Genomic DNA, 22,074 nt, shown 5'->3' on the forward strand with positions numbered 1-22,074 from the left:
CTTTGCATATATAAATAATGAGTAAGAGTAGGAATTTGAAACTCATTCACAAGATCACTAAAGGACTTTACAGCACCATCTTCTAGAAGTTGATTTAGAAACTGCAATCCAGAAGAATGCCAACTATCTATCAGGGTCATTTTTCAAATCACGTTAGGGAGTTATCGTGCACATTACAATGTTATCATATGAGATAATGCCATAATGCACACAATAAATAGTGCATCTCATATTGCATATGCAAAATAGAAATTTGTATTCAAGTGGGAGGAGTTTGGGTGGGGTTAATGGAAATTGGGGTCTGCTAGCACTGCGTGCGATACATTATTGCAGGATTTATCGCTGGAAATATCTACAACTTTTTTGGGGGCGGTATGGTGGAAAATAGCAGATCGCATTATTGTGGTGAATATTATACGCAATAAAAAAGCTATGATCATGGACATAGCTAACAGGTCTTCCTGGCCCACCTTCCTAAAGCCATATGGTTTCTTGCAAGTGTAATTGTGACAGCATAGTGGATATCTAGGCAAGCTTACTGTAGATGACAACACGTGGAACCCGAATCTCAAGAACAGCCAAGTATCAGCAGCACAGGTAGAGCCACGGGTCCTGTGAGCTCAGGGCGCAGGCCACCATTCGGTACTCGGAGGCTATAGTGCAGGAGATACAGGGAGCAGATCTTTCCTCCACGAGCATCCTTGCTGGGCATGCCAGAGAACTTAGCAGGTATTGGCTCAGCTCTTGGGCAATCCTGGAATTATATGAAGACATGTGAGGGGATCTGGTCACCGAAAGGTACAATGCTGTGCATGGCTTCACCAAACTGTTGGCTGCCCTGCATTTCACGGCAAGTGGCTCCTTTTAAATCACAGTAGGGGTGGTGGGGGGAATGTCCCAAAGCACTTTCTCACACTGTTACAAGGAGAGAATTGAAGCAGTAACTGACCTCATTCCTCGTTATATTAAATTTACTCACGCCAGGGAGGATTTTATGGACTTGAAGTGGGTTTTATGCCTTCGCACAATTTCCCAATGTTGTTGGAGCACTTGACTGCACTCACATGGCCATCATTCCACCCCATCAGAGGGAGAAGTCTACTGCAACAGAAAATTCATCCACTCTTATCAATGTGCAAGTGGTTTGCGATGCTCGAATGCTCATACTTGTCAACGTACCCAGGTTCCTGGGAGCCATGCATGATTCTTTTCTACTTAGCCAATTGGGCTTCTGACAATTTTGAGGCTGGCATGTACAGTGATGCTTGGCTTGTAGGTAAGACACACTTTTCTTTCTGTATTCTATCTTTGCCAATGTGTTTGTGGCTAATGGCACCAAAATGGGTGGTGGCTGTTGGAGATGAAAGGACCAATGGCAATGCCAAATGGGTTGTAGTCATGTATGTAGCCCATTGGCCCTGGCAATGGCTTTTTATCCCCATGCTTCAGAGCATGGCAAACTTTGATGCCAAAAATGCGCATCACATAAAGCTCACTGAATGAGCAGGCACTATATACTTAAAATGTCTTCATAAGCTAAATGGCCCCGTTCCTATCCTCCCCTTGAATGCCATTTTAATGTTACAGGTGATTCACAAACTTCAACTGTCCACACTGCCAGCACAGCACCATCATGTGTGATCCATTACAGAAGTGTGAGGAAGATTGTCAGACTGTTTCTATATAGGCTCATATACCTATACTACAAGCAGTGTCCTCTGCATGTTGGTGGCCTGCCATATTCCTTATGTGTGGACTCTCAGTTGGTTTTCCTAGGCAAGACCCACTACACATCTGCGATGGACATTTGCATTCACACCATGAGGTATGGCTTTTGCAGTTAACACAGGTGTGGCAGCTCTTATCTCCTCAAGGTTGGCAGATTGCTAAACAGCAGTAGTTTTTGCTGGGTAGTGAGGGCATGGCATGCAATATTTCCAATACCCACATGTGACGTAGTAGTTGTGAACAGCTGACCTCCTTAATGCTACAGCTACCAAGAAGCAGACATAGAGCTCAATGTAGTTTGATGACAAACATTTGATGAACCAACTCATTGCACATGAGGTGCTAGAAGTGGAGCCATTTCTACCTACTCCAAACATAAATATGTATGTCACTCTGTGAATGACCTGCTGTTTGCCATGGTCAATCACTCTGTGGGTGGGTGCTGCTGAACTCTGAGGTCCTTCCCTTGCCACTGCTATCCAGACCCCTGAGCAGACAGTGTTTGTACATTCATAAAGCGCACACTGCTTTTAGACAGGATTGATGGAGTGGTTGTCTTGTTGAAAGCAGGTGCCTCTGAAATGCCAAAATATGGGCTGTGGTTGCAATGACCTGACCCCTTGTACTTACATTCCCCCAAGTACACTCAGACATAATATGTACTGTTCATAGAGGGGCTGAGGTGTGCTGGTTGGCATTGTGACACATTGAATATGCTATATAATTTGACTGTGATAGTTGACAGACTGTTGTGCATACCATGCTTCCCAATGATGCTTTACCATGTACTAGTTGGAGTAGGCAGAATAGTTAATAGGGGGAGTGCAGCCTACCCAGACCTTAGGTTGACACTGAGCCTTGCAACTTAATGGAGTGTGGTTGTGCTGGTTCTTAAAAGTGCTGGCAGTGTGGGGATGCTGTGATGGATGGAACATGGATTGGCAAGGACTAGATCAATGGTTCTCAACAGGTAGGTCAGTACACACTAGTGTGTCACAAGGTCCTGGAAGGTGTCACAGGACCAGAAGGAGGCTGATCTCTCTTCAGCCCAGATGGGAGATGGTTGACTTCTTTATATGACCTGATGGGAGGCTACTCTTGCTTCTTTCTCCTTTTTCTGGCCCCGTAGAAAGTGGTTTCCTCATTCACCCAGATCAAAACGATACATTGACAACTCCTGCTCTTCTGGGTCCAATGGAATACTAATTTTATCTTCCACTGCTGGGCCTGGAAGTGATGCTGCTGATGCTTTCTTCACCCTATGGTGGGGTGGAGCAAAGAAAGTTGGAGATGCTGGGCAGGAAGGTGAAAGAGAGAGGGAATGTGGGGGCTTTTGAGCAGAAAGGGGTGGGAAATAGGGAGTCAGGATAGTTGAATAGAGGGGGAGAAAGGCATAGGAAGATTTGAGCAAGGGAGAGAGGGACAACAGGGAAGAGGATTTGGGGGTCAGGAATGCTGGACAGGGATGTGTGAGGGAATATCTGAAATGGAATAATTGGGAGAAATGAGGGATAATGGGAGCATGGGGAGGGGGGAGTGACAGCATGCAAAATCTATATGACAATTTTGGGAATGTGCATTTCTTCTATCTTTGTACTTTGCTTAGTGTAGGAGGAAATATATTTCGGTTTCTATTTCTCTAGTTTTGCACTGCATGCAGAGACGTTTTGGAGTTTCCATTCCAGTTTTTGTCTCCACATTTGTAATTTTTTATTCGATATTTGGTGAAGGCCTGTTCTGTGTGTGTAACCAAGGTGAAGTATTTTATTAGTATGTAGGCATTTGTATCAGACTTATTTGTTGTGTTTTCTCCATAGGACATGCATTTGTGGTACACTGCTGCCTTTTCATTGGTAGGGCTATTGCTGTTTTGAGTCCTCGGAGTTAGTGCTGTTATGGTATGGTAGGTTGCTATACATGTGCTGAGCATTTTTTTCCAATTTTGTATTTTACAATGTGCCTGGTAGAAGAGTGTTAAATTTATCTCCATGATAGTCATGTGTTCAGTACGTCACTCATGTGAGCATGGTCTATCAGGTGTGTCCCAACAGAAAAAAAGGTTGAGAACCTCTGGCCTAGAGTCTGAGTGGTTACTAATCATGCAGCTTTACACACAGCATGTACTGATATACCAGGTGCAGGGGTATACGTACATGTGGGTGGGATGGGGTAGGTTAGCTTGCCTGGTGGCTGAGGCCTAACAGAACTCCTATTTATAGAGTCCATTTTTGCATCACTCGTCTGCTTTGCCTCTTCTGCGTGGATCATATCATGCACACTTCACCTAGAGGTAGGCACTCTAGCTGCATCGTTTGACACTCACTCTGTGCTGTGTATACACTGGCAGGGTAGACCTACCTTTTTTTGAGTCATTTGAAGGCCAGTACCTTCCCTGTATAGGCACAGAAGTGGTGTGGACATATCTGTAGTGAAATGTCTGGGACAGGCCTTGCTCGCCCCTGTAGGAACTTCACTTGTACAGTATTCTAACAAGCCGTGATACACCACTCTGTACTTGCTGAGTGTTGGAACAGAGTGACAGCTGCTGTGTGACAAGGAGGGAGGAGGAGTGATGTAGGACTGTGTGGCACACAATGTCCACAGGCGAATAGCACAGGGTGTATAGGGCTGCTGCAAGGGAGCAGGCATACTTCCATAGCCTGACTGACATCCCTGTAGTGGGCTGCCTTTGGGATCTGGATGCTACCCATAAGGTCATCCTTACCTTACATGTATTATACAACCCCCAAGCCATGCCATTACAGGGGTGGCAAGCAGTTTGTGGAAATGTGCTCGCTCTGTGGCACCAGCAAAAGGCCTCTAACACCTTCCATCTAGATGGCAGAGCAACTCTGTTATGAGACTGGGCCAGGCTTCTCCCACAATTTGGCTTGGGACGCCACCTTTGCCCTGAGATGGGCCTTGTCACGGTATCGATATGAGACTGCTCCCTGCTACTCCGTTGCACTGGCTGATGGACTGGGCAATGTTGCACCATATTTGGCCCTTGGCTACCTTGGAGATCTGTGGTGCCTGCTTGCCAAACAGCTGATAATTTTGCAGGACCCCTGCTCTGACCAGCTCATTCTCCTGCACTCTAAACTTAATGTGTTAAGATGCTGCCGTGGTGGCACCTGGCTGCCTGAAGGGGGTATCACTTCCTTTCCTCACTCTCCATCCCATTTTCCTCTCCTCTCCCTTCCTCCCCCACCTCCTGACACTGGCCTATCAAATCCCTTTCCCTCTGCCCTATCTAGCCCTATGCTGCACTACTCATCCCTCCAAACTTGCCTGCCCAGCCCTGTCTCCTTCCCTCCTGCCCCTCTCCCTACTCCTCCTTCCCCTGCCACTCCTGCCCTCATCCTCCCACTTGTGCCTCCTCTCTCTCCATGCCTGGCATGCTCTATTCTTTCCTCAGCAAACACACACACCTCCTCACCACCTCCACACAAAAAAACAGACAAACTAGACTAACAAACACTTTCACTCCAACAAAGATAACAAAAGACAAAGGGAAACAGATGAGAACCAAGCCACAGCACACCTCACTCAGAACTGGCTAAATACCTCCAACCAACTATCATCAACTCACCTACTCTCCTCTCTCCAAATGCCTGACACACCCACAGAGGCACATGCAGGAAGCCTGTATTTATAGAGGGAAAAAATAACGCATGCAGGGATGACGCAACACGCCACACGATGATGGAATGCAGCTTGCATTAAAATACCTATGCGATGAGGCAAAATATCACGCGTTGCACTATCTAAAGAATTACCATAACCACGCCCCCTTTTTAATGATGGGTGCTATTCTTGCAAAATTTATAGCAAAATGATAAATCTAGGTCAAAGTCAGGAGAAAAAGTACAAGGAGAGAGAAAAGGATTTTTTTTTTTTTTTTTATAATGGACGTCATATAAGTCTAGTAGGCCTCTGTATAGTCCAATTTCCTTTGCATTGATTGCCAAATCCGTGTGCATGTACCAGGATTGGATTATCCCTCCTTAGATTACAACATATATTAGCAGTGGATGAGATCTGTAATAATGAGAACAAGCTATAGCCTCTAGTCCCACTCAGCTCCATGGTTGGGGAAGATCTGTGCCCAGCCAGACCCAGAGATATGGTAAACGGCATGCCCCATAATTCAACCAGAAATCAGTCAATCCCACTCCTCCTGCATCCTTATGTTTTGTCACAAGTGGGTAGTTCAAGCTAGGTCATCACCCCTTGCAGACAAAACTAGACATCTGACTTCTGAGAGCCTGAAAAATAGCCACAGGAACATCACAATGAAGATATGAAAATGCATAAATTAATCTGGATAACATAGGCATCTTTATTAAATTAACCTTTCCAAGAGTGAAATAAGAAGAGCACCATTTACCTAGATCTAGTCTAATTTTATCCAATACAAGAGCGTTATCTCTATCAAGCCTGCTGAGATCTTTCAGAATCCAAATACCTAGGTATTTAATACTAGTCTGAGCCAACTTGAAAATATTCACTTCCTTTGGTAGTATCCTATTTGGCTCAATCAGCAAAATTTCAAACACAGTAATTAACAACATATGCAGAAAAAGACCCATATATGTCCAAAAGTTGCATCAAAGCTGGTATGGAACTCAACAATTTGGTGAGACCTAAAAGCAAATCATCTGCATATAAAGGGGTTTTATGACAGGAACCAAAACAGGTAAACCTAGAAATCAAAGAAGAGCATTGGAGCATCTAGGCCACAGGCTCAAAAGCTAGAATAATAGAGGAGACAGGATTTTCCCGTTTCATTCTTCTGCTAACGGTAAAAGGTTCTGAGATCATTCCATTGGACAAGTACCGAGCTGTTGGTTGGAAATACAAGGCCAGAAATCAGGAAATACATTCACGCGGAAACCCTTAGGGCCTGATTTTAAAAAGCATTTACATATGTAAAACTGGGATTTATTAGAGTAAATCTACTTTATTCGAGTAAGTGGGCTTTTGAAAATTGCTATAGTCTATGCCATTGAATTGTCCATAGGATTTACTCACATAAGTGCACTTTACTTGAAGAAATGGCTTTTGAAAATTGCTATGATAGTGTTTTACATTTATGTGGATAATGCCTTTGAAAATGACCTCCAAAGTATTTAAGTGTTTGAACAGAAAGGCCCCGGAACTGCGACTGAATGCCTTATCAGCATCAATTGATACTATAGCTCCTGGAATATGTCTCTTTTTAGCAAGATGCATAATATTCAACAACTTCTGAGTATTATTAATGGAGAGGCAACCTTTGATAAACTTCATCTGATTCAGGCCTATCAGATTCAAGACTAAACTTTGAAATTATTTATTTTTTTCTATTTTCATGTCAATATTAATCAAGGAGATAGGACAATATGAAGGGCATTCCAAAACATTTTTTTTTAATGAATCAGGACAAGTAAAGTTTCAGTAAGATTCCCAACCCCAAACATCAGGTCTCCTAATATAATTAAAGAGGTCACACAGAAAAGGGGCCAACATATCCAAAAAAGCCTTATAAAATTCCAAGGCAAACTCATGTCGCCCTGGACTTTTGCCAGAGGCCAAAGGTTTAAGGGCTTTAGACACAGTAATGGAGTCCTTAAGAGCATCAGCAGCCTCTTGAGGCTATCTAGATAGTCCCAATGGCTCTAAAAAGGATGACATTTCAGCCTCAATGGGAATAAGTATGGATTCATACAGTTGTAAAAAATCTGCTTTTTATCTCCCATTTTTATTTCAGATGGTAGATATTTGATATGGCCTCTACTAACCCAAATACCAAGTATGACTAAACTACTTATTTTATCTTTATCAAAGCCCACTTTTCATTTTACTTTATAGGAAAAAGTGCTCATATTGGAAATTAAAATGTGCCCATATTAACATAATCAGAATCAGGATGACATGATTTGACAGGCAATCCTGAAAAGCTCTGAGAGCATATCACATTCCACCCAGAACTTCTACTCAGTCATATTTTCACTTTAACGACATTTACAATTACTTACACCAGATATAGAGCAGAAGTAAATATACGTAAATAAAAGATGTACACGTGTCACTTTGGCAGGTTTTAAAATAGCAACTTATGCACGTAAATGTTGGCCCCGACCCAGAACGCACCTGTCACACCCTTTTCTTACACATGCAAAGTTACTTATGAACCAATTTAAGCGTGTAAGTTGTAGTTTTAAAAATAGGTGAATATATGCTATGTGCTATTTTATGCACGCAACATTTGAAACTTTACCTAAAATGCATAAGGGCCATTTGTGTGTGAAACATAGTTGCTCTGCATTAGAATACAAGCAACTGTGCTTGTAACTGTGCTTGTAACTGATTTAAAAAAACAAAACAAAACACATTTATTTAACTGGCCCTATTCTAAAGCTTTCTTAAAGCCCACTTTTCATTTTACTTTATAGGAAAAAGTGCTCATATTGGAAATTAAAATGTGCCCATATTAACATAATCAGAATATCATAACAGACTTTTTAAAGATCTTATTTTTTTTATGTACCTCCAACCACCACCGTAAGTTCTTTTTCTTCAGCATTTCTTTTCTAACTCAAAGAATTCAGTCTTCAGTATTCTTCCTGATTTATATATATAGTTAAAGTATAACAGAAACTTCCAAACCTAAAGATATTTGTATTGCTGCCAGACTCATCTGTCACAGCATCACTTATAACACCAAAAGAAGGACAAATTAACTAATGTCTACATTAGATCATATAAATCAAACCACTTTAAGAATGTGATTTTGTTCCCAACCTGGCACTGATTGAGAAGGCACACTTCACTGTAGGTCAGCTTTTATTTTTGAGGTTCAAAATCGTAAAAAGCATTCTTTGAGTACTTGCAGAGTATGGTTAATAAGCTGGTATCAGCAGAGTTCTGGGCTTTTCTGAGTAGAGTTCACTGCAAGAAACTGGTCACAAGCTTCATCACCCCTTTTCTTAACAGTCTCCATCAAAATGTAGAAAATCCATTTATTTCACAGTAATACTAATTATGCTGACATCTTCATAAGGTTTATCAGTTTTAGGATTGACTTTCACATTTGAGATTCTCTGGACGACTTCCATTCCTTTTGTCACACGTCCAAATACTGTGTGTTTGTTGTCTAGCCAAGGCTGGAAAAGAAAACAAATCAAATTAGAAATACAAACTTTGTAAGAAATTAAAAACAACAAAAACTACTTTTAGACATGATTTAACTAACTCCCTTTAAAACCGATCCTGGAAAAAAATGTTTCTTCAAGTAGTGTTCTAGCATCAACAATTCCACAATATTCACTTTCCACACTCTGAGGGTCCCATCTTCCCCAATCATGTAGACATTATACATTTCTTTGCTACTAAGATAGCCTTTATCTACAGCAATATTTGGGCCTTATTGACTTTAATGTTATCCCCATTTATACTCAACAAGCAAAATGAAGCAGACCAACCAAAGCAGAAACCCAACAGTGAGTTCAAGCTTTTCAATATAAGATGCTAAAACTTCTTCATATGAGCGCACTCCCAAAGACAGTGAAGAAAAGTTGCCTTCTTCTCAATGCATTTCAGACATTTATCAGAGGATGTGATATGGGCCTTTAAGGCCTTCAAAGGCCAAACCCCCCCCCCCCCCCAAAAAAAAAAAACCAAACAAACCCTGGAACTATTTTAAATTGCATTTCTTTTAGGGATACACTTTCTGTGGCTTTACTAATTGCCATAATTCCCACCAAAATATCCTTTCCTGTAATAGCAATAGCAAGATCTTGCTCCCACATATCCACTAGCTTCCAATAATTTATAAGGGGTAATATCTATCTATGTATTTATTAATTTATTTATATCGTCGATCAGAAATACCATCACAGTGATTTACATAGTTACAATTAGAGCCAGGTAAAAGCAAGTTTGCTTACCGTAAACGATGTTTCCGTAGATAGCAGGATGAATTAGCCATGCTGTCATGGGATCTGTCAATCAGGCCCGGGAGGAGGAGCTTGTCAAAGCAGAGAACAGAGCTTTGCTCTCTGCGGCTGCGCGTGTGTTCCCGCGCAGGAAAGTAACGGAATCTCCTCAGTCTGTTATTAAGCTGTAGTGTAGTCGAAGACTTGGTGACTGCCAGGGAGGAGGGTGGGTCAGCATGGCTAATTCATCCTGCTATCTACGGAAACATCGTTTACGGTAAGCAAACTTGCTTTTTCCCGTTGATAGCAGGGCTGAATTAGCCATGCTGTCATGGGAGTCCCAAGCTCCCGATCACGTCAGTAGTTATATTTGTGTTTGGACGTGATCTTTGACAGTGTGGCAGTCACCGTGGACAGGAGGATAGAGATTGCAGTATTGCTTGCCCTATCTTCGCATCAGTGGCTGTTTGTTGGTCAAGGCAGTAATGAGATGTGAAGGTATGCAGTGATGACCATGTCGCCACCTTGCAAATGTCTATGGGTTGCACATTACTCAAGTGTGCTAAGGAGGTTGCTACTGCTCGAACTTGGTGAGCTTTAGGAGTAGACTGTAAATGTAAACTCTGTTTTTCATAGCAGAATTTGATGCACTGCGCTATCCAACTGGAGATGGTGCGTTTAGCCACTGGTAGTCCAGGTGCCTTTGGGTCAAAGGAGACAAAGAGTTGAGAAACACGGGAGTCCGAGTTCGTTCTTTCTTTGTAGTGTGTTAAAGCTCTTTTACAATCCAGTGTGTGCAGTAGTTTTTCCCTATCGTTCGAATGAGGTTTAGGGAAAAAAGTTGGTAATTCCATTGTCTGATTGAGATGGAATAGTGTAACTACTTTCGGTAGAAAGGACGGGTGAGTTCGTAGAACTACCTTCTGGTGATGAAATTGCAAGTATGGAGGATAATGGACCAAAGCTTGTAACTCACTCACTCTTCGTGCTGATGTGACTGCAACCAGAAATCCACCTTCCAGGTAAGGTATTTAATGTGTGCCGAATCCATGGGTTCAAAAGGATAAAGCATGAGTTGTTCCAGAACTATGTTGAGGTTCCATGGAACTGGAGGTTTGGATACCGGAGGGCGAATGTGTGTTAAACCCTTTATGAAACGAGTCAGTAAGGGGTGATTGGATATAGGAATGTCATTGATTGGTCTATGATAGGAGCCTATGGCGCTGAGGTGAACTCTGATGGATGATGTTGCTAGACCAGCGACATATAGTGTATGAAGATAATCAATGAGCAATTCCGGGGAGCAGTCCAATGGTGGTACACCGTTGGAAGTGCATCAGGCAGAGTAGCGTTTCCATTTATAGCTATAATTTTTCCTGGTTGAGAGTTTCCTTGATTGTAACAAAATGAATTGTGCTGAATTGGAAACTCCTTGTTCTGTCAGGAGGAGCCTCTCAATCTCCAAGCTGTCAAGTGTAGAGATGAGTGTAGCGGGTGTAGGAGTGTCCCTTGATCTTGGCAGAGAAGATCTTGTCGATTCGGTAATGGAATTGGATCCTTGATGGATAGTTGAAGCAGGAAACTACCATGGTTGCCTCGGCCAGGCCGAGGCTATGAGTATCAGTTGAGCTTTGTCCGCTATACACTTCTGAATTGTTCTTGTTATGAGAGGTATGGGAGGAAAGGCATATAGAAGGCCTGTCGTCCACGGAATCAGGAAGGCATCTTGAGCGATCCTGAATTGGCTTGGTTTTATCGAGCAGAATTTGGAAACCTGAGCATTGATCTCTGTTGCAAAGAGATCTATCGAAGGTGTCCCCACTGCAGAAATATGTCTCGGGCTAGTCCTGTATTGAGTGTCCATTCGTGGGGATGAAAGATGCGGCTTAGCCTGTCCGCTCTTGTGTTTGCAACTCCCGGTAGGTAAGTTGCTTGCAGATGTATGCAATTCTTGTGAGCGTGATCGAAGGTTGTCAGGGTCTCCTTGCAGAGGGACCATGAACCGGACCCTCCTTGTTTGTTGATGTAAAACATCGCTACTTGGTTGTCTGTGTAGATCATGACCCTGCGTCCCTTCAGGTGGTCTTGAAAGACTCGCAATGCATTGCGAATCGCTCTGAGTTCCAATAGATTTATTTGTAGATTCTGTTCTGAGAGTGTCCATAACCCTTGGGTTTCGTAAGTCTCGAGGTGTGCACCCCATCCCTTGCGAGACGCATCTGTGGTTAGGACTGCATTGTGAGATGGGGGGCTGAACAACGCTCCTTTGGACAGGGTAGAGTCTAGGAGCCACCATGCTATATCTTTTTTTCATTTCTGCGGTCAGCGATACCCTCTGCATCAATGGTTGTGAATGCTGTTTCCATTGGCGCTTTAGACCCCATTGTAGGCGTCTCATGTGTAGCCTGGTGTTGGGAACCGTGAAATTCACCGCTGCCATGTGGCCCAGAATTACTAGGACTTGTCTTGCTGATGGCCTGTGAGTATGTTTCAATGTGTGTAGAAGTTGACGGAAATGTGATATTCTGTCGTCTGGGAGGTATGCTCTGTTGCACGTAGTGTCCAGGTATGCACCTATGAACTGCAACTGTTGTGTTGGTTGTAGGTGTGATTTTTGAAAATTTATCACCAACCCTAGTTCTTGCAAAGAGTGTATCACCCGATGGAGGTGATCCAGTAAGATGTTTGGAGTTGGGGCGATTATGAGCCAATCGTCCAGATATGGAAAGATGGTTATACCTTGTTTCCTGAGATGAGCCACCACCATTATCATGCATTTGGTGAAGACTCTGGGTGCAGCCGATAGTCTAAAGGGAAGAACTTTGTACTGGTAGTGTTGATATCTGTAGCGAAAGCATAGGTAACGCCACGAGGATGGATGGATTGGAATGTGTGTGTAAGCATCCTTCAGATCGATGGAGCACATCCAATCATTGGTTTGAATGAGAGGAAGAATTGACTTCAACGATACCATTTTGAATTTCTCCTTGGTGAGAAATTTGTTCAACTCCCTTAGGTCTAGTATGGGGCGAAGGCCCCCAGACTTCTTTGGTATAAGGAAGTACGGGGAATAAAATGCTGCTAAATTGGGGTATGGGTGGATTTGTCGAATTGCTTGTTGTTTGCGAAGTAAAGCAATTTCCTCCCCCAGTTGTGGGTGGGAACTGTGAGTCTTGAGTGTGGAAAGATGAAGCAAGATGGGTTTTGTGACAAATTGGAGTTGGTAACCTTGACGTACTATCTCCAAAACCCATTGATCTGATGTTATTCTTTCCCAGGCTTTCAGGCAAGCACGAATTCTGCCTGGAGGAGCTTGATGTTGTGGTGGCGGCTGAATAACTAAAAAGGCGAAGTTGCTTTTGCTGCAGTAGCTGGCTGTTGTGCCTGCTGTCTTTGGTTACGTGGTTTACCTCTTCGTTGATTTGAAGTATTATTTTGTGGAGCAGGACGCTGGTAGGAAGGGTATGGCTGGGTACGAAAAGATTGATAAGATCTATAGGGGCGTCTGGCATATGGTTGCCTACGAGTGGATCCCATATAACGACGTGTAGTCGAGTAAATAGGATTTGACGTTAAGAGATTGTACTGCTAGAGCTTCTTCTTTTAATTTACTTACTGCGTCCTGAAATCTTTCTCTGAACAGGTTATCTCCTGTACATGGGAGGTTTGTTAGTTTCTCATGCAAGTTGTCACGTATCGAACTTGAACATAACCATGCTAGTCTTCGGGCTGCAATGGCTGTTGCAGATGCCCTGGATGATGTTTCATGTGCCTCGTAGATTGACCTCAAGAGGTGTCGAGAACACTCTTTCATATCATGAAGAGGCTGAGGTATCTGTTCCGCCACCGAGGAATGTATACCTTTCATAGCTTGCATGCATTCATATAGATATTGTACCATGTAGAACTGATGTTGCATAATTCGTGCAGTTAATATCGAGTTATGAAATACTTTCCTGCCAAACTCATCTAAATATTTGTTGTCTTTTCCGGGTGGGAAAGTGGAAGGCAGCTTTGTTTTCTTGAACCTTTGCATCGCCGACTCTACTACAATTGATGTGTGAGGTAATCGTGGTAGAGTGTATAGTGATGCTTTCTTCATACGAAATTTTATGTCTGTTTTCCTGGAAACGGCTGCAATTGTATAAGGCGCTTCCCAGGATTTTTGTAAGACTGAATGCAGGATCTCTTGTGGTGGAAGAGATGTTGGTTCCACTTGAGTATCAAAAATCTTTAGCAGACCAAGGGTTTCTGCTCTAGGGTCTGTTTCTTTTTGGACCTCTAGATGTAGAATGGTACCCATTTTTTCTAGGAATTTTGGGTATGTAAGGTCTTCAGGAGGGGAATACGGCTCCTGTAGTTGGTCCTGCGGATCCGACAGACATCCAACCGATGATGATGGGGATGTTTGTAGTGAAGGAGAATCAAAAGATGTATCATGTATATGAGTTGGCGAGGCTGATTGGTTTATCATGGGAGATGTCGGTGGTTCTGCCAACTGCTCTTCATGAGACTGTGCTTTATGTTTCGTAGCATTATCATCATCAATATTAGTCATTTTGAATGATGATTGCAGCGTCTTGTAAAATCCTGCTAACGATTGAGACAATTGGAAAAATGCTTCTCTTGTATGAGAGGGCATTACCATACGATTGTCTTGTTGTTGTGGGATACTTGTTTGAGGGGAAGTTGTTGGAACTTCCCTGTCCCTTTGTATTTTATTGACTGAAGTATTTCTTAAGTCTTCCGAATCTGAAGAAGTGTTAGAGGAAGAAATTTGTACCACTTCTCTTTTTGAGCAGGTAGTAGCTGGAATTTTACGAGATGATTTAGAGGTCGAAGGACTTATCTCCCATGTAATACTCCTTTTTATTAATTTTTTAAAATGGGAGTGACTTGAGTACTTGTGATAGTCATCAGATGATGAATCAGTATCTGTGGCTTCAGCCTCCGAAGAAGGGCTGTGTGAAGAGTATCGTTTTCGCTTCAACTCTGTCCTCAATTTTTGAGGTGAATAATTATGGTATATACGCGCAGATTTTGATCTATGCACTGATTTAGATTTATGCGCGGATATATGTTTAAGCGCAGATGTAGAGTTATGCGCAGGTATGTGCGGCTATAGACTTATGCGCGCTTGTAGATATGTGCGCGGAAGTAGATCTGTGCGCGGTTGTAGTTGTATGCACATATTTTCTTGATCCTGAGCGCACAGGGGTTATCGGCGCCGATGTGTTCGGCGCCGTGCGCATAAGTTTTTCTGTAGTCGGCGCCGTGCGCATAAGTTTTTCTGCAGTTGGCGCCGTACGTGCAGGTTTACCCGGCGCCGTGCGCGTATCTGTTCGGCGCGGTGTTTTCTTCTGCGACATGCGCGCCAGAAGCGCTAGGTTGTGCGCAGACTCTGTCTTCGGCACCGATAGGAGAGTATGCGCAGACGGCACCGTGGGCGCAGAAGTCATCGGCGCCGAGGTTTCCTTCTCCGATGAGGTATGTTGCGGCTCTATAGGCTCTGAGGATTTCTGAGAATCCATTGGCCTTCGTCTTTTTGGTTTATCATTACCTCCTCGAGTGGAGGATTTAGGATCAGACGAAACAGTTTTCTTTTTTGAAGGAGCCGATAAAGGTAACGGGCCAGGCGATGAGTGAGCCTCCGACGGCTCTCGTGAGGCAAAAAGTTCCTGAAGCCTATAGGCCCTTTGTTTTAATGCTCTAGGTGACATCTTAGAGCAAAACTCACAATCTTCTCGCTTGTGATGTGGTCCGAGACATTTGTAACATCGGTCGTGTCCGTCCGTGACCGACATTATTTTACCACATCGGCAGGGTTTAAACCCAGGTTTTGACATTTTAATTCTGTTTTTAAACTGAGGAGAGATCAGCTCTGCGTGCGATCCCGCTCGCGGAAAAAACAGACTGAGGAGATTCCGTTACTTTCCTGCGCGGGAACACACGTGCAGCCGCAGAGAGCAAAGCTCTGTTCTCTGCTTTGACAAGCTCCGCCTCCCGGGCCTGATTGACAGATCCCATGACAGCATGGCTAATTCAGCCCTGCTATCGACGGGAAAAAGAGGATTTAAAATAAAAACGATAAATTCAGAAAATTACAATTTACTTCATAGCAACAGAAAAGGAATAAAAAAGCTAAAAAGATAAGCTTCATAAATAGAACATACCACTGCATCAGGATTGTCGTGTAACAAAGATTAATCTGTGTCCTGATAAGCTTTAATAAATAGAATAAAGATATTTATAAGCTAGACAGTAATTTTTCTCGTTCTTCCCAAATGTATAAATCTTTGAAATGCAGAGGTACACTCATTGGTCTTTTTTTTTTTTTTTTTTTTAAATACTTGAGCTATAATTCTGTACCTGGCAATAAGCTAGAAAATCTTTAGAACTCAAACCCAAGTGTGCAATACAATAATTCAGTGAGTGCATCCTTCCCAACTTCAAACTGTATGGAGTTGACTCCATTAGCCTACAGTGTCCTGAAGGTTATATTGGACTCCCCAGCCCTAAATTGTGGATTCCCAGTTAATGGTAGGCAAAGAGAAATTTCCCAGGAAAGATGAAGTAATTATCTAAGAAATTTCCATGTCTGACTAACTGTTCCAAAGTATAATGAACAAGAGATTTTATCAGGAAGAGAATCCCTAGGGGTATGAAGTACAAATTTTAAATTCAATGGGTGTACACAGTTTGTTTCTAATTCCAAGGAATTTGATCCTCAACAACCCCCAACCACTCATCAATAGTAACTACATTACTTGCTATATAGTAGTACTGAATATGAAAGAAACCCATGCCATCCTCTCTTTAGGATAGCTTATCTTGGCCATGGAGAATCTCACCTTTTTGGACCTTCATATAAACCAAGCACATATGCTGTTTATAAGCTTAATATCTTTTCGTCTCAATATGACTGGACCATTTGCAAAATATACAACAACTTCGGAATCAATATCATCTGTAAGAGGGCCACATGACCCAAAGTGGATATTGAAATTTCCATCCAAGCATTGGTCTTCTGTCGAAACTCCTGTATTAAAGGTTATATATTACGGGATACCACTGTTTGGGGTCTCTATGAACCATGACTCCTAAATATTTAATTTTCTCTACCATCCACCGCAGAAAAAATCCAGTCCAGCCTACCTACACGTGCACTATTAAATCTAACCCCTCAGATTTATTTAAATTCAATTTTGATCCTGAGAATTTCCCCAAATCTGTTACCAACCTCAACACTTGTGGAAGGGAGGATTGTGCCTCCAAAAGGATCATTAAAATATCATCTGCAAACAGCATGATTTTAGAGTAGAGAGGGCCAAAAGAAATGCCCTTAATAAACTTCTCCTGCTTGATTCTCATTATCAAAGGCTCCAAAGTTAAAATAAACAAAAAAGGTGATAAAGGGCAACCTTGTCTGGTCCCATGATATAAGGAGAATGCCTCAGAAAGTGTCCCGTAAACTTGAATGTAGGCAAGCAGATAAGAGTATAATACCTGTATCGCTGCCTGTATATATCCACTAGAACCAAAGGCACCCAATACAAACTGGAGAAAGGACCAGGAGACCCTGTCAAAGGCCTTCTCTGCATCAAAGCTAACAACCAATGGATCTGGGACTCTTGAACAAACTCTCTATTGTCAATAGCAACCGCTTGATATTAGCATTAGACTGCCTTCCAAAAACGAATCCTGACTGCTCCTGGGATATTAAGGAAGGTAATACATATTTTAATCTATTGGCTAATAATTTGGCATACATTTTTATGTCCAAATTAAGCAGTGAAATAGGGCGGTAAGATGCAGGATAGTCTGGTTCTTTCCCTGGCTTGGGCAAAACTATCACCACTGCTGCCCAGGATGAGTCTGGCACGCTCCTAGAATGTACCATAGAATTAAAAAGACAGGTGAGTGGCTCCTGAGTTTTCTCAATTAACACTTTGTAAAAGAGAGCATGCAGACCATCCAGCTCACAAGACTTAAAAGATTTAAGCTCTCTGACGCACGCTATCTTCCCCCACCATAATCGGCTGATTTAATTTCTGCAATCCTACTTCCCCTCCTGAGGCAAAATTACCTTGGACATAAATTCGTCCCTTACTAAGAAATCCTCCGCTTCAGCAGAGTACAAGTCTTGATAAAACTCCCGGAAAACTTTCCCTATTCCCTTAGCGTCAGAACACCTCTCTCCTGGGGCATCCTTTAAACCTTTGACATGCGCTGAACCTCTCTGAGCTCTCACCAAATTCGCCAATAACCTACCAGACTTATTACCATGCCGATAGAGTCTGTTTTAATGCAAACGGGGAGGTGTAATGCACGGCGATGAAGATGATCACACATTGAAATCGTCTGTTCAGTGTGCTGCGGCAGTCAAAAAAGCAAACAGAATGTTGGGAATTATTAGAAAGGGAATGGTGAATAAAACGGAAAATGTCATAATGCCTCTGTAGCGCTCCATGGTGAGACCGCACCTTGAATACTGTGTACAATTCTGGTCGCCAGATCTCAAAAAAGATATAATTGCGATGGAGAAGGTACAGAGAAGGGCTACCAAAATGATAAGGGGAATGGAACAGCTCCCCTATGAGGAAAGACTAAAGAGGTTAGGACTTTTCAGCTTGGAGAAGAGACGGCTGAGGGGGGATATGATAGAGATGTTTAAAATTATGAGAGGTCTAGAACGGGTAGATGTGAACCGGTTATTTACTCTTTCGGATAGTAGAAAGACTAGGGGGCACTCTATGAAGTTAGCATGGGGCACATTTAAAACTAATTGGAGAAAGTTCTTTTTTACTCAACGCACAATTAAACTCTGGAATTTGTTGCCAGAGGATGTGGTTAGTGCAGTTAGTATAGTGGTGTTTAAAAAAGGATTGGATAAGTTCTTGGAGGAGAAGTCCATTACCTGCTATTAAGTTCACTTAGAGAATAGCCACTGCCATTAGCAATGGTAACATGGAATAGACTTAGTTTTTGGGTACTTGCCAGGTTCTTATGGCCTGGATTGGCCACTGTTGGAAACAGGATGCTGGGCTTGATGGACCCTTGGTCTGACCCAGTATGGAATTTTCTTATGTTCTTATGTTAACAGTTTTTTTGCAGTCAAAAACTCCTTCTGCCACTTAGCATTCCCAGTGTCAGCAAACCATTGCTTACAGACACTCAGATGCCCAGTGAGTTCTAAAATAGTTCTATTAAGGGCTTTACGCTTAGATGAGACATAACTGATAATTTCTCCTCTCATGACAGCTTTCTTTGTTTCCCAATATAAAACGGGGTTCCCTCTATGCAGCTGGTTATAAGTCTCATATTCCCGCCATTTGTCTTCCAGATAGGAACGAAAGATATATCATTATTTAGTCATACAGGCATCCGTCACAACAGAGATCTAGAACTAGAAGTCTGGCGATCAAAGATACATTGTACTGGGCATTGGCCTCCCAATCAACACAATAAAACCTTTACAAATGCTCCAAAACGCCTCAGCCAGAATTTTAACGAAATCCAACAAAAGAAATCATATTACCCCCATCTTGAAAAACCTACACTGGCTCCCAATCAAGTTCAGAATTTCCTACAAAGTACTAACAATCATACATAAATCCATACATAAGCTCATTCCTCTGGAACTCAATACCCCTCTGCAGCCACATATACCCTCCCGACTGGTGAGAACAGCCTATGAAGATACTCTCCTCGCCCCAACCATCAAATCCTCATTAAATAAACGCACTCTATCCACAGCAGGACCCGCGCAATGGAACTCTCTACCTCCAGACCTCCGGAAAGAACCTTGCCCTATCGTCTTTAAGAAGAGACTCAAAACTTGGCTATTCGAACAAGCCTTCTACCCACACCAATAATTGTACTCTAAATCTTTTCAAATTTATGCACCTTGGAACGTATCTACTGTACATCAGCCAGATCATATCGAAATACTACATTATTTATTATAACTTCTTGTTAGTTAACCCCCCAGTTACTTAATCCAAGTTTATCCTCCTGTTCGATGTAATTGCACTCTGTCGTGCATGTTTAATTGTTACAATGTACACCGAATTGATATGTAACATTTGCTACATGAATTTTGGTATATAAAAATGTTAAATAAATAAATAAATAAATATAACTAAAGGGACAATCATAGCTCTCAAAATGTAATGGAAAAGGTCTTCACTGAGCAATATATAATCTATATGAGACTTAGTTTCATGTACCCTCACAAAACGTGTGAAGTCTTTTTCGCCTGGGTGTAATGTCCACCAAATATCTAGAAGATTCATAATGGAGCATAGAAAATTGACCCCTTTGTTGATACTAGTCGACAGTGATTTTAAGGTAGGCCATCTATCTATGGCAGTATTGGCTATGAAATTAAAGTCTCCTCCCATGATAAGGGGAGCAGGTCCCATGTCATGTAAACAGGTAATTAACCAAGTGTAGAAATTATGCTGATAAGTATTGGGGGCAAAAATGGAAGCCAGAATTATCTCTCTTTCAAACAGTTTCCCCTTTACCATCACAAAACGTCCCTCAGGGTCAGCTTTAACCGGTTCCGTTTGAAAAGATATATGTTTATTAATTAGAACAGTTACCTCGTATCGTTTAGAGTTGCCTTGTGCTGAAAACACAGTGTGGATGCCATGAGGCCGAGGACCTGTAGGTAGTCCCATGCTGTGGGGCAAAGCTCGCTCAACAGGGTTCGCAACTGGATCATCAATTTCGATCTCCTTGTCGGTGTCAGGGTGACCTTGTCTTGTTTGGTGTCGAACCGGACTCCCAAATATTCTAAAGATTGGGAGGGCTGCAGACAGCTCTTGTTTGTTTTGATCACCCACCCAAGGCTCTCCAGTAGAGTTTTGACTCTATTGGTCGCCTGGTGGCTCTCCTCTGGGGATTTCGCCCTGATCAGCCAATCGTCTAGATAAGGGTGCATGCAGATTCCTTCCTTCCTCAGTGTTGCTGCCACCACCACTATGATCTTGGTGAACGTCTGGGGTGCTGTGGCTAACCCGAATGGTAGTGCCTGGAACTGGTAGTGATGGTCCAGGATCGTAAAGCATAGAAAACGCTAATGCTCTTGATGGATCGGAATGTGTAGGTAGGCTTCCGACAGATCCAGGGATGTAAGGAATTCTCCCGGTTGTATCGCCCTTACTACTGAGCGTAGGGTTTCCATGCGGAAGCGAGGAATCTTCAGGTGACGGTTGACAGACTTGAGGTCCAGGATGGGCATGAACGTTCCTTCTTTCTTGGGAACGATAAAATAGATGGAATAATGTCCAGTATTTATTTGTTGTGGAGGCACCGGTGTTACAGCCTCTAAGGCTAGTAATCTGGTCAGTGTAGCTTCCACTGCCATCCTCTGGGAAGAGTCGTGCCAGGGGGATTCCACAAACCTGTCTGGAGGGAGGTGGTGGAAATCCAGGTAATATCCCTCTCGAATGATGGCTAGGACCCACTTGTCCGAAGTTATCTCGACCCATCTTTGGTAGAATAGGGCAAGCCTGCCCCCTATGGCTCTCTCCTTTGGATGGGTCGGCTGATTTTCATTGTGGGGTGTGGCTGGGGCCTGGGCCCGAGCTGGCTCCCCTTTTGTTGTGCTTGTTCCAAAAGGACTGGCTCCTGCCTGCGGGGCGGGCGCTTGATATGTGCTTCTTTATGGGTAGAAGCACTGTGATCCTCTGCCCCTGGAAGCTCTGGGGAAGGGTCGCTGGTTTCTCTTATTTCTGTCCTCCGGTTGCCACGGCAGTGGGGACTCGTCCCATTTGTTGGCTAGTTTCTCTAGTTCGCTTCCGAACAGGAGGGTTCCCTTGAAGGGCATCTTTGTGAGTCTCATTTTGGAAGATGCGTCGGCCGACCAGTTTCGGAGCCAGAGTTGTCTTCTGGCTGCCACGGTGGATGACACTTCTCTAGCTGCAGTGCACACCAGATCAGAAGCATCATCCACAAGGAATGATACTGCTGCTTCCCGGGCTTCCCCAGGAGTGTTGTTCCTGGTCTGTGATAAGCAGGCGTGTGTCACCACGGCACAGCAGGCCGCGATCTGTAGAGACATAGCGGAGACGTCAAAGGACTGTTTGAGGATAGATTCCAGACGTCTGTCTTGAGCATCCTGGAGTGCTGCTCCTCCCTCCACTGGGACAATAGTGCACTTCGGGACTGCGCAGACCATGGCATCCACTTTTGGACATGCCAGGAGATCTTTGGTGGCTGGGTCCAGAGGGTACATAGCTGCCAGAGCACGCCCCCCTTTAAACCTAGTTTCCATGGCATCCCATTCCAAGTCATTTAGTTGCTGGACGGCTTGAAATAGTGGGAAATGACGGGAGGGTCTGATGGAGTCCCTCTAGTAGGGGGTTCGTCTTAGGTTCCCGTGAGGCACTTGTGCCTGGGATAGCAAGCTCTTTTAAGC

At 43.1% G+C, this 22,074-nt stretch overlaps 1 protein-coding gene across 1 annotated transcript in view; it reads right to left on the reverse strand.

Annotated features, from left to right (window-relative positions):
* Window positions 1-7,118: 7,118 nt before the first annotated feature.
* PPWD1 (peptidylprolyl isomerase domain and WD repeat containing 1) overlaps window positions 7,119-22,074 on the reverse strand; it is a 101,284-nt gene continuing 86,328 nt past the window's right edge. Inside the window, exon 11 of the mRNA XM_029576222.1 lies at window positions 7,119-8,876. Coding sequence (XP_029432082.1) covers window positions 8,733-8,876 — 144 coding nt within the window. The 3' untranslated portion in view covers window positions 7,119-8,732. The remainder of the gene's footprint in view (window positions 8,877-22,074) is intronic.

Source organism: Rhinatrema bivittatum, chromosome 1 (genome assembly GCF_901001135.1).
Source record: "Rhinatrema bivittatum chromosome 1, aRhiBiv1.1, whole genome shotgun sequence".
NCBI lineage: Eukaryota > Metazoa > Chordata > Amphibia > Gymnophiona > Rhinatrematidae > Rhinatrema > Rhinatrema bivittatum.